General features: G+C 42.9%; 1 protein-coding gene across 3 annotated transcripts in view; it reads left to right on the top strand.

Annotated features, from left to right (window-relative positions):
- The window catches only part of PLEKHA1 (pleckstrin homology domain containing A1), a 117189-nt gene that overhangs the window by 71717 nt on the left and 30327 nt on the right, over positions 1-15145 (top strand). For all 3 annotated transcript variants that reach the window (XM_068258529.1, XM_068258528.1, XM_068258530.1), the window contains exons 5-6: positions 7304-7401; positions 13856-13987. In XM_068258529.1, the coding sequence (XP_068114630.1) occupies positions 7304-7401; positions 13856-13987 (230 nt within the window). The remainder of the gene's footprint in view (positions 1-7303; positions 7402-13855; positions 13988-15145) is intronic.

Raw genomic sequence — 15145 nt, 5'->3', positions numbered from 1 at the left:
GATTGAGCGTGGTGGAAAACTACGGGAAAACCCGGTAACCTAATTTGAAAAGTTTTTCCATTCATTTGAAAGGACAGTGCTTGAGCAGCCAATGCCGCAACTGCTGTAAGCTTCTCGGTTAACGCCTGGGTGAACCAACCCTGATGGTAAGAATCGTGATATAGAGTAACGCAGCTATACATTGCAATTTGCATCTGTTGTCATGTGATTGTTTCTATTACAAAAACCGTTTAATGGAGTACGTACTAAACAGGGCTGTGGAGTTGGTACAAAAATCATCCAACTCCTCAGTTTTGAAACCTCCGACTCCAGGTACCCAAAATGGCTCCGACTCCTCCACTCCGACTCCACAGCCCTGGTACTAAATTCATAGAGTTAGGGAGCACCCCACTTATCACCATGTCACAGGATTTCTGAAATTCAACTTTGGTTCCCACTGCAACTGCTTTTTCTAAGCGTTTGTGATTTTAAAAGGTCTTCCTAATGTAAAGCTGTGTATGCGTTCTCACCTGAGCGATGTGATTTAATGAAAATCACCCATAGTATTGTATTAACAAGAGCTTTTCAAGTCACTAGCTGTATAAAAGCTCTTGCAGTGTGAATCGGCCCGAAGACTATAGTTGGCAATAAAAAAACAGGGCCTCTAATGTGCATACATATGAAATCGGTGTCGGTAGACTTGGGCGCAGGATACAGTCGGTATATGGCTTATCCTGCTGCTGCACAAGTCCAGGCAGTGTTAATTACTATTCCCCCTCCAGGTCCACATGGATAGTGGGGAATTATATAATTCGGCTTCCAACTATTGCTATTAAAAGTAACTTCATCTCCATCTTCTGATGGCGCCGGAGTTACTCGCTCAGCGCCGCTTTAGCTGTAATTCCTATTACAGTCTATGGTGGCGCCAGCTGCTCCCAAATCTCCTACGTTGTAATTACAGTGCTCGCTCTAAAGTGTTAGGTGTGGTGTACTCCAAAAGGCTTCTAAGCGCTTTTAAAATCGCTAGCGTTTTGAAAAGCGCTTGGCTAATGCTGTGGCTTGTTTACATCAGAGTGATGTGATTTTTTGTTTCCCCGCAAATGCCTGTCCTGCAGCATTTTGGAGGCGATTACACCTCAATGCAAAGTATAGGAAAAGTGGAAAATTGTTTTAACAAGCGTTGAACAGGGCGATTTTTATTTATTTTTATTTTTCTTCAATTATTTTTTGTCCACAGCTGTTCACTTGCAGATCGAAGTTTACGAGATCTACAAAATCACTACAACCAAACGCTCCAAAATCTCTAGGCATAAATAAGAAATCGCTAGGCACATGCCCAGAATCGTTACTGCAGATCACTACAAAATCGCTAAGCGTTTGCGATTACGCTTAGTGATTTTTGTTGTGAACTGGGCCTTATTCATACGTGATGTTTCTACCAACTTATTTTGGTTAACAGATACATTTACTACAAGGTGGTGATTTGCTACTTTTTTAAAATATATTTTTAAGAGAAGCAATTGGCATTTTCTGTTAAAGTGGACCCAAATTAAAAATAAAAGATTTCAGAAATAAAATCTATTTTCTAAATTATAATACATAGCAGCCTTTTTTCAGCTGCATGATGACAAATATAAAATATATTACATTTATTGGAGGAACCCCTCCCTTCCTATCATATTGCCGGGACAGAATCCGGCAGACTGGTGGAGTATGAGGTGTCCGGCAAAAGAGGAATTGCTAATGGCTGCCACCTGTATAACCCTAGGTATGAAAAGAGAAGGGTGAAAAGCATGCACTGAAATGCTCATAGGCTTGAAGGAGTGTTTATTTATCTTTGTATGTGTCAGAGTGGTGCAACTAAATATTTTGAATTAAAAAAAAATGTTTGGTTTGGGTCAGCTTTAAAGTCAGATGAGTATATTATTGTTTGTACTTGTTTTAGTTATCTGATTCTAGATAAACATCTCCTGTTTTTACAAGAATACCTCATTATATCACTTTATATAACATTTATCAGCACAACCTTCTACAGACAGCTAAGCCACCTTCTTGACAGACCCCGTCCCAACCTGTCCCTGCATTCCTACAGTCTGTAGCTGCACATTCCTAGCATGCCATTCAATGTATTCTCATCCGCTCAGCATAGATTGATAGCTGGAATTGCCAAAGTGCAGCCTGATTAGAAACATTCTGTGTACCTTGTTTGGGTAGCTGCCAGGGTCTCCTGTATCTGATAGGCAGATACAATATGTCTATTTAATAAGTAAAGAGTTCACATTAGAATGTACAGAACAAGCTACTGTTGGGCACAGGGCAGGTCAGGGGGTGGGGCAGGCAGACACTGGGATTGGAAGATAGGCAGGTGTGCAAAGCATGTGACTGATTGTTGGAGGGAGATCTATGGAGTGTGGGACAAGTTTTAAAGGAAACCTAAACTGAGAAGGATATGGATTTTTCCTTTTAAAATAATACCAGTTGCCTAACTCTCCTGCTGATCCTATGTCTCTAATACTTTTAGCCACAGCCCCTCAACCAGCATGCAGATCAGGTGCACTGACTGAAGTCAGACTGGATTAGCTGCATGCTTGTTTCAGGTGTGTGATTCAGCACCTATTGCAGCCAAAGAGATCAGCAGCACTGCCAGGCACATTGGGCGCAAACGCATTTGCGATTTAGCCGCCCAAATCTTGCGATTTGCCGTGATTATGTGCGATTTGCGCTTGTGATTACCGTTATATAGAACGAGAATCACAGAGCAATCGCCCCCAAAATTCCGCATTCAGCGCGTTTGCGATTAATCAATATCGCAACTGCTGTAGTGTGTATGTTTCAATATTGATAAATTGTAGCAGCGCTTACCTGATCACTGGCGATCAGCAAAGCGCTGAAAAATCGCCCCAATGTGAACCAGCCCTTACAGTTTAGGATTCTGTTAAAGTGTACCCAAGGCACATCTAAGGCTAAATAATTATTTGGGTTGAAAAAAGACATACGGCTATTGAGTTCAACCAGGTAAAAAACAAACAGATACTTACCGTACCTAAGAATAGGGTAGTCTCTGGATTATGTAGAGTCCCCCCACTTCCTCCTGGACCCCACCATTGCTGATCGTGGACCCCCGAAAGAAATCTGGCAGGAGCTTGTCAGATTTCTAATCACGCTCCTGCATGTCCGTATTGCGCCTGTGTGACTACATCCGCGCCAGTGCACTGATCTGAGGCCGCTCGTGCATGAGCGGCTCCGTGTTCCTGTGGAGGCGTGGCCATACTCGCAGGGGCACGCGCGTGCATGGAGTGCGGTCGCAATCTTCAGGGGGCTCCCAGGCAGCCTCGGTGGTCTTCAGGAGGACACTGGAAGCCACTAAAGGATCCTTACGCTTCCCTCTTCTAAGGCAAGTAACTTTTTTTTTTTTGTTTTGTTTACCTTAGAGTCCCCTCTGGTTCACTTTAAGCAATTGAGTCCCATCTGCCCCCGACTGCTCGTGCAAAGACCGAACAGGGATGAATATAGTTTAAAGTCGAACTCTGCTTTCAGTGAAAATTGCTACAAGTGCAGTGCAAGACTTTTTGCAACTTAGAATTATGAAGTACAGTAATATATTCCTATTTCAATCTGTAACCTTCTCTCCATGGTTTAACCTTCCATACACACTAACCCAATTCCGAGGCAAAGTCACAATGAAAGCAGCTGCATTTTATTCCAGCTCACATGATACTGACTGTCCTGTGTGTGAGCTGTCACTATTCTATGCAGCATCTCTCCACTAGCTTCCCCTTTCTGCCCTCTCTAATTGTTTTATGATGTGTCATTGTCAGTAGCAAGGATAGCAGAAACCCAAATGACAGGTGTAGTGTGCTCTGCAAACAGCAATAAAACAATCACCAGATAGCAGAATGCAATCCCTATGTAATACATAAGCTGTGTACACATTACCAAACTCACAAAGGTCATTTTGGGCGCCAGTTCTGAAATGGCCTCCATGCAGGCCCACAGCTTCGTGCCTGGCCCAGCAATCTGTTCTGATTTATGCGGTGGATGAGTGAGGTGTGCTCTGCGGTGAGAACTTCAGAGAAAGTTCCTGCAGCACAATATACATTAGACGCAATGCTTTTTCCGCACATTGAACACGTTTCTAATTACTGTGCATTTCGCCGCAAACATAGAAATCATAAACCCCAAAAAATCGCACACTGAAAACTAAATCACAGAGCGCTGAAAAACTAAAGAAAAAAACCACCTGTGAAGTTGCAATGACAAGTGCGCTTCCCCTGCCTTGCATACACTATAGATTATCAACTAAAACCATCGCAAGTGATTTTTTTTTTTTTATTTATTTGAGGAAGCTTTACCCTCAGCTCCATCCTTTGCCCTCAGCTTTACCCTCAGCTCTACCCTCTGCTCTGTCCTTTACCCTCTGCTCTGTCCTTTACCCTCTGCTCTGTCCTTTACCCTCTGCTCTGTCCTTTACCCTCTGCTCTGTCCTTTACCCTCTGCTCTGTCCTTTACCCTCAACTGTTGTCTAAGTAGCAGAAGTATAAAACATTTCCTGCAAATTGAAATTCTGAATTGCAGGCCAGTAAAGTTAATTGTGCTACTTGTGTGTTATCTTACATACACTGCGAAAAGCAGCATTTTTTTTTCTTATTGTGTGAGGTCTACACATGGGGCCTACTCATTGATGAGATGAAGAAAAAGATCTTTTGCTGACTTAAAGTGCACCTAAACTGAGAGGCATATGGATGCTTCCTTTTAAACAATACCAGTTGCCTGGCTGTCCTGCTGATCTCTTTGGCTGCAATAGTGGCTGACTCACACACCTGAAACAAGTTTGCAGCTAATTCAGTCTGACTTCACTTTGAGCTCCTGATCTGCATGCTTGTTCAGGGGCTGTGGCTAAAAGTCTTAGAGATACAGGATCAGCAAGAAAGTCAGGCAACTGTTTGTTTTTTTTTAAAGAAAAATCCATATCCTTCTCAGTTTAGGTTCACTTTAAAGCAGACCTGAACTCAGAACTTCCTTTCTGCTCTAAAAAATAAGTAACAGCATAATAACCTATAAAGAAAAACATTTTTGTTACAGCTGATACAAATCCTGCAATAAATCCGCAGTGTCTCTATTCCCTGCTTTCATGGAAGCAGACTTAGGGCTCGTTTCCACTATTGCGGTGCAGAATCGCCTGGATTCCACCGCTGATGAAATCGCATGCGGATGCGATTCCGCATGCGTTTTTTGCCGCGAATTCGCATGCGAATTTGCATAGGTGAGGGTATATGCGATTTTAACCATGTCACTGCCTGTGTGAATTTACATTGGTACCTATGCGAATTCGCGGCAAAAAACGCATGTGGAAAACGCATGCGATTTCCCTATTAAATACATTGTGTGCGATTCGCCTGCATTCCACACGCAGGCGAATTCTGCAGGGTGTTCCGTGCAGATTTTTTCTGCACAATAAAACACTCCCGCAGACGCATAAGTGGAAACAGGCCCATTCACTTATATTGTCTATGCGAATCCGCATACGCAAGACGCATGCGGATTCGCGATAGTGGAAACGGGGCCATAGGGTTAACATCCTGTGTTTACAAATTAGCTGCTCTGCCAAGGCAGATGAGGTCATAATTTATATATACAGTGGAGGAAATAATTATTTGACCCCTCACTGATTTTGTAAGTTTGTCCAATGACAAAGAAATGAAAAGTCTCAGAACAGTATCATTTCAATGGTAGGTTTATTTTAACAGTGGCAGATAGCACATCAAAAGGAAAATCGAAAAAATAACCTTAAATAAAAGATAGTGACTGATTTGCATTTCATTGAGTGAAATACGTTTTTGAACCCCTATCAACCATTAAGAGTTCTGGCTCCCACAGAGTGGTTAGACACTTCTACTCAATTAGTCACCCTCATTAAGGACACCTGTCTTAACTAGTCACCTGTATAAAAGACACCTGTCCACAGAATCAATCAATCAAGCAGACTCCAAACTCTCCAACATGGGAAAGACCAAAGAGCTGTCCAAGGATGTCAGAGACAAAATTGTAGACCTGCACAAGGCTGGAATGGGCTACAAAACCATTAGCAAGAAGCTGGGAAAGAAGGTGACAACTGTTGGTGTGATTGTTCGAAAATGGAAGGAGCACAAAATGACCATCAATCGACCTCGCTCTGGGGCTCCACGCAAGATCTCACCTCGTGGGGTGTCAATGGTTCTGAGAAAGGTGAAAAAGCATCCTAGAACTACACGGGAGGAGTTAGTGAATGACCTCAAATTAGCAGGGACCACAGTCACCAAGAAAACCATTGGAAACACATTACACCGCAATGGATTAAAATCCTGCAGGGCTCGCAAGGTCCCCCTGCTCAAGAAGGCACATGTGCAGGCCCGTCTGAAGTTTGCCAATGAACACCTGAATGATTCTGTGAGTGACTGGGAGAAGGTGCTGTGGTCTGATGAGACCAAAATAGAGCTCTTTGGCATTAACTACACTCGCTGTGTTTGGAGGAAGAAAAATGCTGCCTATGACCCCCAAAACACTGTCAAGCATTAGGGATTTAGCGATGATCTGCAAAGAGGAGTGGACCAACATTCCTCCTAAAATGTGTGCAAACTTGGTCATCAATTACAAGAAACGTTTGACCTCTGTGCTTGCAAACAAGGGTTTTTCCACTAAGTATTAAGTCTTTTATTGTTAGAGGGTTCAAAAACTTATTTCACTCAATGAAATGCAAATCAGTTGCTATCTTTTATTTAAGGTTATTTTTTCGATTTTCCTTTTGATGTGCTATCTGCCACTGTTAAAATAAACCTACCATTGAAATGATACTGTTCTGAGACTTTTCATTTCTTTGTCATTGGACAAACTTACAAAATCAGTGAGGGGTCAAATAATTATCTCCTCCACTATATCTATCTATCTATCTATCTATCTATCTATCTATCTATCTATCTATCTATCTATCTATCTCTCTATCTATATCTCTATCTATCTATATCTCTATCTCTATCTATCTATATATCTATATATATCTATCTATATATATATATATATATATATATCATCAATCATATAACAACCCAGAGATGTATTTCTATTTGTACCTATGTTGAGGTGCTGCAGAGGCACTGTGCTGACACACAGATGGTAGGGTAAGGTATGTGGCAATACTTGGTGTTTCCTGGAATTTGGAGGTGGTGTTTGATATTTAGTTTAATGAAGTGCAGATTCACTCCTGGCAAAATTATTTTGTTAAGCTGAGTTGCTGATGCACTGCAAAGCAGTATTACTCACACATCCTCTGTATTGTTCTCTCTTCTAGTGATGAATGCCGGCATGAGGAAATACTTCTTACAAGCCAATGATCAACAAGATTTAGTAGAATGGGTCAACGTCCTCAACAAAGCAACCAAAATTACAGTGAGCATCCAATTTAATAATTTATACTGTATATCTTCGTCCTATCAGGCTGGTCTGTTAAAGAGACTCTGTAACAAAAAAGGTGCTCCTGGGGGGTATTTACCTCAGAAGGGGGAAGCCTCTGGTCAAGTCTGATCCCCCACCGCAGTACCTGCTGCCCCTCTTCCTGGCTGCTACCCGTTCCAGCTTGAAAAGCCGCTAGGAGCTTGCTAGGTACTGCAGGATGGCTGCCAGACGTCACTGGAGGCTTGGTAAGTATTTAGGGAAGGAGGTTTGTGCTTTTTATGCCGTGTGTTACCGGTTCCGGTTACCAGGGACTCTGCTGTAGTTGGTAGTCCACAAAGTAGTATATTACAATATTCCAGACAAGATATTATAAGAGCAAGTACTAACATTTTACTAGTGTCCAGAGTGAGAAAAGTTTGGATGTGAGATGTGCTTGGAGATGACAGGAACTGGTTAAGGAGGGTATGTGAGTAATAAACGAGAGAAAGGAGTCAAATATTACCCCTAAGCACCGTGCTTTGGGAACTGAAGTTATACGGGAGTTATTAACATTAATGGTTACAATTGTTAGATCGGGCAGAGAGGTGGACAGAGAAGGTGGAACAATGATTACTTCTGTTTTACTCATAATAAGTATTAAGAAGTGAGAGGTCATGAAAGAGGATATAGCAGACAAGCAGTCAGGAACATGTGTGAGGATGGATTTAAGGTCTGGTTTATGAATTAGGAATAATAGTGCTAGCAGACAGTTTTGCTGAATCACTTATGGTATCCCCACCAAGGATTCTCCATCACTAGAAATGCCTTTAAAGAGACTCTGAAGCGAGAATAAATCTCGCTTCAGAGCTCATAGTTAGCAGGGGCATGTGTGCCCCTGCTAAAACGCCGCTATCCCGCGGCTAAACGGGGGTCCCTTCACCCCCAAACCCACCCCCGCAAGACTTGCAAGTTGGTCGTAAATCTTCTTCCTGGAGGCAGGGCTAACGGCTGCAGCCCTGCCCCACGCGTGTCTGTCAGACGCGCATCGGCGCCTCTCCCCCGCCCCTCTCAGTGAAGGAAGACTGAGAGGGGTGGGGGAGAGGCGGAGATACGCGTCTGACAGACACGCGTGGGGCAGGGCTGCGGCGGTTAGCCCTGCCCCAACCAAGAAGCGCTCCCCCGCTGCACCGAGGGGATTTGGGGGTGAAGGGACCCCCGTTAAGCCGCGGGATAGCGGCGTTTTAGCAGGGGCACACATGCCCCTGCTAACTATGAGGTCTGAAGCAAGATTTATTCTCGCTTCAGACTCTCTTTAAGGACACCTGAACTGAGAGGGATATGGAGGCTGCCATATTTACTTGATTTTAAACAATTCCAGTTGCCTGGCAGTTCTGCCGATCCCTTTGGCTGCAGTATTGTTTAGACCACACACCTGCAGTTAATTCAGTCAGATTTAACTCAGAGCACCTGATCTGCATGCTTGTTCAGGGACCATGGATAAAAATATTAGTGTTAGAGGATCATCAGAACAGCCAAGCAACCATGGCTGTGGAGTCGGGATACATTTTTTTTTTTTACCTGGAGTTGGTGGATTCATAAACTGACAAGTCTGAGTTGGAGGCGGATGATTTTTGTATGAACTCTACAGCCCTGCAGGCAACTGGTATTGTTTAAAAGAAAAATGTCAGCCTCCATATCCTTTTCAGTTCAGGTGTCATTTGACCACTTGATTGCCAGGAATCTCAGGCCCTTTAAGGACCAGAGACTACTGCTACCAAAAAACGGGGCTTTCTGATGTCTCACCAGACAGAATCACTGCTATCGCCATTCACCCTTCGCTAAAGGCCATTCGCTCTGCTGTAGTGACTTCAAAGTTCTGTGAGCTGGTTAGGAGCTGATTTCATTGGCTTCTGACCATATGATCAATGTAAACCAATGAGATTGGCTCACATTGATCATGGGGTCAGGAACCTATGAAATCTCAGAGCTCTGCCGTCATAGCAACAGCAGGCCGAGTGGGCTTTAGAGATGGGAGAATGGTGGGAAGGTTGAAATCTACGCCCTATCAGGGATAACCGGTCCCAAACGGGGTGTACATTTCAACTAGTGTCGTCCACAAGTGGTTAATCAGGCCCACTGACTTGCCTCTTCCTGGTGAATTCATCTGCGCCCATTCTATTAGTTTACACAGCGGTCACTCCTGCTATCCTGGCCGGCTCATTATAATGAATTCTTGAAGGTAATTAACCCAGCTGAGTTCAATACGGATCTTTGTAGGAAAGCATCAGTTAATTAACTGCTGCTTTTTGTATATTTCCCGTGGGCGATGCCTCAGGATTTCAGTGTATGATTTTCTTGGCAGAAATGAAAGAAAGCCATAAAACAGGAGATGAGGCATCTTCATTGAAGATCTGTGAGCCGGCATTAGCTGGACCTATTCTCACAATATGCTGCTTTCAGAGCAATCGCCAGAAATCTGTTAGCGGCTCTAAATAGCAGCTTTTATTGATTCCAGTCAGAATTTCTCGTTTTGAGCAATTCCCACATCCTGTGATTGTGTCCCGGGTGTCCATAGTCTAAACAGCGGACAGAGCTTCCTTGGAACCGCGCACTGGAGGAGGTGAGAGGGAGGTCAGAGCAAGAAATTGATGGAAGCAGCGGAAGATTCATGTTCATCAGTAAATCTTATCGAGTCATTCTTTTTAACACAAGTTAGTTTAATAAATCTAGTCAAGTCCCAAGCAGGTTTACGATTGTTACTTTCCCCATAATTTCTTTTGCCACTCGTTCTCTAAAAGCTCATCTGGAAGCATACATGAAATAAAGCGCCTGAAAAAAAAGGGCAGAGGAGATTGCTACTAGTAAAATACTGCTATCCCCTCCCCCCCCCCCCCCCCCAGTGGTTCCTACACTTAAAGGATACCAGAGCCCAAACAGTTAAGAAACCAGGGGGAGCAGGCATGTATGGTGAGCTGTCCTTATGCTCACCACTTCCCAGTTCTCCTTTCTGCCGCCTCCTGTAGCTGCGATTGCCGTGGCCCCGGTTTCTGGCCGGACGTATGCAACCTTGCCGGCACGCGTACATCAGTATGAAACCCCTGGCCGGAGCGCTCTGCTCTTGCTTGTGACGTCAGGCAGGATGCTTCCCTGTGTGAAAGTTTGACTAACACACTTTTTTGGTTTTGAACTTCTTGCCCCTGTATGGCTTCAATCCTGTGTGCAGCTGGAGTGGAGGACATGAGGGATGGTCAGAAATGCTGATTTACGCAGATGCCGATTACCCATTTTGTGGATTTTTTTTTTTTTTTTTTTTTTTTGCATTTTCTGATTGGCCAAATTCTTCCAAGTTGACTTGGAAGTATTTGACCAATCCGAGAATGCAGGATTTTATCAGGCCAATCTGAAGAACATGGAAACTTTCGGCCAGTCACAAGACTTGGGATTACTCTGTAGTATCCGAGTCTTGTGATTGGTCTAAAATTACCACAGTAATCTGATTTTCATGGAAAAATTGTGCGCTCTCTGATTGGTCCAATGCTTCCAAGCTCTATGACTGGCGGTAATGCGGTGTTTCCCTGGAGATACAATTTCCGATTGGAAATGTAGAAATTTCAATTTTGCAAAAACTGAATGAGCATCCCTAGAGAACACTGCCGCTGATCATCAGAATGCACAAAGCTATGTACATCGGGCATTTTGCCCAATTCAACCACCGAATCAACTCACACAACTGTTTGGCAGATATTCTGCAGTCAACTACATGTGTACAAAGTCTTTCAAACAACATTGTTTCTACAGTATACACACATTGTGCAAAAATTTGCTTCCGCTTGCTCGCACAATATTTATATTACACACTCTTTACTAAAGTCGGCTGAGGTGGCCGATAACTATCGCCTCAGCCAATAGGCGTGTGTACAGGGTGTCATGACCCCCAACCTGCATGCGATCTGCACTGCAGATCAACTGGCCTCCAGCGATCGTCGATGGCATTGTCAACGCTGCTTCCGGTTCCCAATGGGCGACATTAATCAGTTATGTGTATGCACCTATAGTCGTTTAAAATATTGATGAGTGGACGATGTCGTTTGAAAGACTTATTGTTTTTTTGCCAGTGGTATAGCCGCTTGCGCGACATTGTTTGCAGCGACTTTACTTAGCCTGTGTTTAGACCTGTACAGTTACACTGCCACTTTGCGTAGCTTGAACCGGCCCATAGATCCTTCAGTTCATCTCATAAGACCACTCTACAACCACTGTATCAGTGCAGAGGCTGGTATCTGACACTGCCAGGATGGAGATGAGATAGGGCAGCACAGGGCTCAGGTGTGACAAGTTGCGGTACAGGAATACATAACAGAACTCTTCCTAGAGATTTATATTTTAGAAGTTCACCCCAGGATAACATTAAGGATAAATAAGTGCCATTACAAAATAAGCTTTATAAGTTTTGAATCGGCGGTAGAATGATGGTGATTTTCCCTGACTATATTTGCAAAGCAGGTTGCTTACGAAATGATAGAAAGGATGAATAAATGTCAGATCATCTCACACAGGAAATAGCTTGTGGAAAGCTTTCTGCGGGGCTTTGCTGCGTCTGACTCTTCTCGCCACGCAGTGGTCGTTCTTTGTGTTTAAACTCCCATCTCAAGAGACAGAGTGATTCCTATTACGAGCACAGAGCTGTGGGAGGATAGGCTTCCTGCTTGAAACCATCTTCCCGCCCACACACTTTTGATTGGCTGTAGAAGAATCAGTCTGTGAGACCTCAGATGAGTTGAAGAAGTGAAGTCTCAGTTTATTGGTAGAGTGATGTGAGATGGAACATTGGATGTGGCTTGCTGCGCTGCGCATACGTCTCGTGTTTGTTTTAATTGAGAAGCACATCTCTAATAAAGCAAACACTCGCTGTGATGCTCAATGGAAGCATTGAGCAGAGTTTCTGCTTTGCAAAACTTTGGCTTAACCCTCATTGATTCAACAGAAAGTAGAGTTCACAAAGTAGTCGAGGGAATATTCCACTCTAATCCTGAAACACAGCTGAAAAATCACTTTTGTTATAAAGGAGTTCCTAGGAATAGATGTTTCTTCTTGGGATGTCTTAGCTGATTAGTTTGCTGTCACAATAAACGATCTGAGCTTAAGGTGCTCATCCACTGTGTGTTTAGTGGTAGATCAGGTAAATGATCAATATTTTCCAGATATCAATTGTTTACCTGTGCACCACTTTGCACTGTTCGATATTAGGGCCCTTTTCCACTGGCTGCGATCCGAGCCGTTTCGCTGATCACTAGAGCACCGCAATAACATGTAAATCGCGGTGCTCATTTTCCATTACCGTGATTATTTTTTGCTGAATCACAATCACTGGCCGACGCGATTCTGGTCGCGATCGCGATACGTTCCCGGCGGCTGTACGGCGCAAACGCGGATAGTGGAAAATACATCTTGCGCAATCACAAGCGCAGGTGATTTGCTCTCATGATCACGCTTGCTAGTGATAAAGGGCCCTTAGACAGCATTTTAGCAGAAATCTTAGGAATGAGGAAATGTGGGTATCTGAGGCTAATTGATTATTTGGGCGCCCCATAGGCGGTAATGCAAAATACCGGCTATTGGGCAATAAAGAAAACATTTGGGCACCCGATAAATATCGGGCGGGCCTGTCCAACAGAAATTTTTCCATTTGAGAATTAGTGTTTTGAAATTTGTTTTGACAATTATTTTGCAAATTATCATTTTTAACTTTTTTTTTTTTTTCATTTTGAAATTTATTTTTAGAATTACAATTTTGAGTACAAATATTATTTTTTAGATTGGAGCGGTGATTTGAAGAGAAACTGTAGTGAAAATAACACAATGAATACAATTGCTATATTTTTTTTTACAAAATTAATTTATAGATTATTTGGTCAGGGTTTTAATATTGTAATATCTTTCCTCTCCCTGATTTACATTCTGAAATGTATTACTGGTGGTGACATCTTTAGTTCTGCCGGGTGATCTGTACGGAATGTTCATTAGAGTTCTATGCACAGAGGGAGATTATGTTTGCTTGGCAGTTGGAAAAAGCCATTATTTCCCACAATGCAACAAGATTCACAGACCGCAAACTGTTAGGACCATGGTCATGACCTCACACTGTGGGAAGGGGTTTCACCACAATATCAGCCATGCAGATGCCCCTGAGGAGCTATTCAAGAAAAAGTAAATATTTCCTGTAGAAAAGGGAGAATCAGCTGCTGATTAGGATGAAGTTTAATCCTGGATTAAAGGTTCTCTTTAAACTTTAGCTCTAAATTTTCCACGTAGACTATGTATTCCTTGTAAGTTCATAGGAACATTCAAAAAAAATCATAAAAAGTGTCTTTGTTTCACCATTGCATCTTTGTGCAGTAATGTCTTTTGTTCCTTAGGAGACAGCCTCATATTACTGGTACATTACATTCTATTGATTTCTCTTTTGTAGGTACCAAAACCTTGCGATCAGCCGTGTCCTGCTGACAGTGTGCACAGCCAGCTGGAATACACCGGCAGTAAGAAGCAGATATCTTACAAGACTGAAATTGTGGGCGGTGTCCCCATTATCACTCCCACGCAGGTAACACTGCTTGTTATCGTGTCCCTATGGGCATTGCTGGTCACAGCTATGTAAATTCTGTGAATGTTGCTTTATATGCAGCCAGGTTCCTGCTGGACTTAAAGCCCCACTCCAGGGGAAGATGCTTTCCTTGTAATGTGCAAGAAGTCTGTCGCAGTGCTTGTTTTTGTCAGGCCTCACAGCAAAACGTGCATTTTGTTTATGTAACTTAACGAATGGTTTCTGAAATCTGGGTGTTGAGTAATCAGCACAGCTGCAAAGTAGTTGATCAGAGCAGCAGTGGGTTACATCTGTTAAATGATGCAGGCATTTTATTTAGTTGTTGGCGACTGCTCCAGTTTTCTGTACAGTTTTCTTATACAGTAGATCTCACTCAAAATGTACACCCAAATTCAAGACCATTCCACATGTACTTTTTTACTTTGCACATTTCAAGCTGTGTTCAAAAGTCCTTATTTGATAAACTTGTTTTCTCCTGAGTTTTCTCTTTGGAGATGGCTTGTCTACAAAATTCAGGTTTTTTGAAGCACCTAGGAGAAAAAGTGCCAAACCTTAGGAAAGGTAGTATCAAATGTTAAATTCAATTTGACCCACCTGACTTAGTATTTATTTTGCTTTGCTGGTGGTTGAAAATGTTGTACTGATAAGGTGCAAAAACATCTATTAGGGCCCGTTTCCACTTGTGCGGTGTCAATCGCCGCGGTAAAAATTTGAGTGTATTCGAATTTTCATGCGAATTCGCATGGATGACGATGTATGCGAATTTAACCATGGCAGTGCCTGTGTGCTTTTCCATTGATTCCATGCGAATTTGCATGAAAATTTGCATACCAAAACCGCATGTGAATTCCCTATTAAATACATTGTATGCGACTCGCATAGCGGTATGCGAATTCTGATGGCTCTGCCGTGCAGATTTTTTCTGCACAGAAAAACACTCAGAAATCCTGACAAGTGGAAACAGTCCCATTCACTTGTATTGTGTATGCGAATCTGCATGCAGGAAACGCATGCAGATTCGCACAAGTGGAAACGGGCCCTTAGAAAATCTCAGGAGAAAGGTTTATTGACCTAGTTGGTCAGTGTCATGTAATCCCTGTTGACTATTTTTTTTCCATTATAAGACACCGTCTGCTCAATGCTACACAATTGGGGGGA

The sequence above is a fragment of the Hyperolius riggenbachi genome, chromosome 10 (assembly GCF_040937935.1).
Source record: "Hyperolius riggenbachi isolate aHypRig1 chromosome 10, aHypRig1.pri, whole genome shotgun sequence".
NCBI lineage: Eukaryota > Metazoa > Chordata > Amphibia > Anura > Hyperoliidae > Hyperolius > Hyperolius riggenbachi.
Note: the sequence above shows the minus strand (reverse complement) of the source record. Positions and strands in the feature narration are given on the sequence as shown.